The 2,183-nt window shown below is 69.5% G+C and overlaps 1 protein-coding gene across 1 annotated transcript in view; it reads left to right on the top strand.

The window, feature by feature from the left end:
- The window catches only part of LOC113408757 (fibroblast growth factor 18-like), a 2,633-nt gene extending 1,239 nt beyond the window's left edge, over positions 1–1,394 (top strand). Inside the window, exons 2-3 of the mRNA XM_026662156.1 lie at positions 186–292; positions 945–1,394. Coding sequence (XP_026517941.1) covers positions 186–292; positions 945–1,205 — 368 coding nt within the window. The 3' untranslated portion in view covers positions 1,206–1,394. The remainder of the gene's footprint in view (positions 1–185; positions 293–944) is intronic.
- The last annotated feature ends 789 nt before the right edge of the window (positions 1,395–2,183 follow it).

Below are 2,183 nucleotides of genomic sequence, written 5' to 3'. Positions count from 1 at the left end.
CCCCCCCCAGCTCTGCCGGTGCCCCTCACTCCCGACCCGCAGCCCTTCCACAATCCTAGCCCCAGTTTTGCCTGGATTTGTGCCAGGCTAGGATGCTCCAGGCTCATTCATCTCTGCTCCCCCCCTCCCGCCATGTCCCCTCCCTGTCACAGCCGCTCCTAACTCCTGCGTCTGGCTCCTTGCAGCGCTGCTGGCCGTGGAGAGCGACACCTTTGGGAGCCACGTTCGCATCAAGGGCAAGGAGACGGGCTACTACGTCTGCATGGACAGGAGAGGGAAGGTGCTGGGCAAGGTATGGGGCTGCCCTGGGCAAGGCGTGCCAGCTCCGGGGGGCACAATGCCCCTGTTCCTCCAGGGCTCCCCAGCACCCCCAGGCTGCCCCGGTCCCTTCCTGCTCCTCCCAGACAGCCCAGCAGTGGGGGCCAGGCCTGCACCCTGAGCCACCTGGGGACACCCCCAGCCCCTGCCCAGGTGAGGGGGCAGCCAGCGAGTGCCCCGGCCCCTCCCCAGAGCCAGCAGGGTGGCTGGGCCAGGGCCAAGGGGCACCCAGGCTCACTGGGGGGCTGGACCTGGCCTGGCAGCCTCCCCGGGGGGGTCACAATGACCAAGCCGCCCCCCAGGCCTAGGCCGGGCCCTGCGCTGTGGCCGGGGCTTCATGCGGCCTGACAGTGACATCTGCTGGCGTCCCCCCGCCTGTGCCCCCCCAGCCTCCCCACTCACCCCCAGCACCCCCACCTGCCTGCCTGCGTCCCCCACCTGCCTGCATCCCCCATCGCCTCCCCCCTCGCCCACAGCACCCCCGCCTGCGCTCCCTGCCCCCTCCCCATATCCCGCATCCCCCCATCCCACCTGCATCTCACACCCCTGCCCTTCTGCATCCTCATGGCCCCCCACGCCTGCCAATGCCCCCCACCCGCCTGTCTCAGTCTCTCTCTTTCCCCCAGCTGGACGGGCGGAGCCGGGGCTGTGTCTTCGTGGAAGAAGTCCTGGAGAACAACTTCACGGCCTTCATGTCGGCCGGGCACCGGGGCTGGTTCCTGGGCTTCACCCGCAAGGGGCGGGCACAGAGGGGGCCGCGCACCCACCGGACCCAGCGCGAAGGGCACTTCATGAAGAGGCCCCCCAAGGGCACAGGGGGTGAGGGGCAGAGCCCATTCCGCTTCACCGCCCTCACCCCGCGGACTAAGCGGGCCCTGGGGCCCTAGAGCCAGGAGCCCGTGCCCACCTGGTGCCCCCAGGCCATGCCCAGCTCAGCACGGCGAGGAGATGGGCTCCCAGCATGCAACGCTCCCCCCGCCAGGCTGGCTTCAGACCCGCGGGGGCAGAACTCCCAGCATGCAGTTCTGCTGCTCCGGCCACGCCAAGGAGGGGTGGGCTACCAGCCATGGGGGCGGGACACAGGTTCTGCCCCACATGCCAGCTGGCTTGCAGCAGTGCATGCTGGGATGTTGGTCCCATGGGCTGGACACGGGCAAAGGAAAGGTTGTGGTCCCACATCGCAGGGCCTGGGCTGGGCTGGGCGCTGCTGCCCCACAGCCCGTGACAGGTGGGTCACCCCACACGCCGCACAGGGGGCCGGGTGCTGCCCCACAGCCCGTGACAGGCGGGTGACCCCACATGCTGCACAGGGGGCCGGACGCTGCCCCACAGCCCGTGACAGGCGGGTGACCCCACATGCTGCACAGGGGGCCGGGTGCTGCCCCACAGCCCATGACAGGCGGGTCACCCCACACGCCGCACAGGGGGCTGGGTGCTGCCCCACAGCCCGTGACAGGCGGGTGACCCCACACGCCGCACAGGGGGCCGGACGCTGCCCCACAGCCCGTGACAGGCGGGTCACCCCACACACCACACAGGGGCTGCCCCACAGAAGGGCTGGTTTCGTCCTGCCAGAGGGGCAGGCACAGGGCACCAGGCTGCTGTTAATTATTGTTACTAGGACTAGTTGATGGGTTAATTTAATTAAATATTGCCGTGCTTAGCGTGGGTGTTGGGCCTGGGCGTCTGCTTCTCTCTCCTTGCGTCTGCTGCACCTGGGGTGGGGCTGGGCCGGCCTGGGGGGCCAGCTGGGCATGGCCCATGACTTCAGAGCTCACCGGGCCAGCCCGGGGCAGGGGGGAGGATGGAAGGGGTGCAGGAGGGGTGGGAACGGGGGAGGTTTGCCTGTTGGGGGGAGGGGAGGG

Source organism: Terrapene carolina, unplaced genomic scaffold, assembly GCF_002925995.2.
Source record: "Terrapene carolina triunguis isolate 2854851 unplaced genomic scaffold, T_m_triunguis-2.0 Scaffold23634, whole genome shotgun sequence".
In the NCBI taxonomy this organism is placed as follows: domain Eukaryota; kingdom Metazoa; phylum Chordata; order Testudines; family Emydidae; genus Terrapene; species Terrapene triunguis.
Note: the sequence above shows the minus strand (reverse complement) of the source record. Positions and strands in the feature narration are given on the sequence as shown.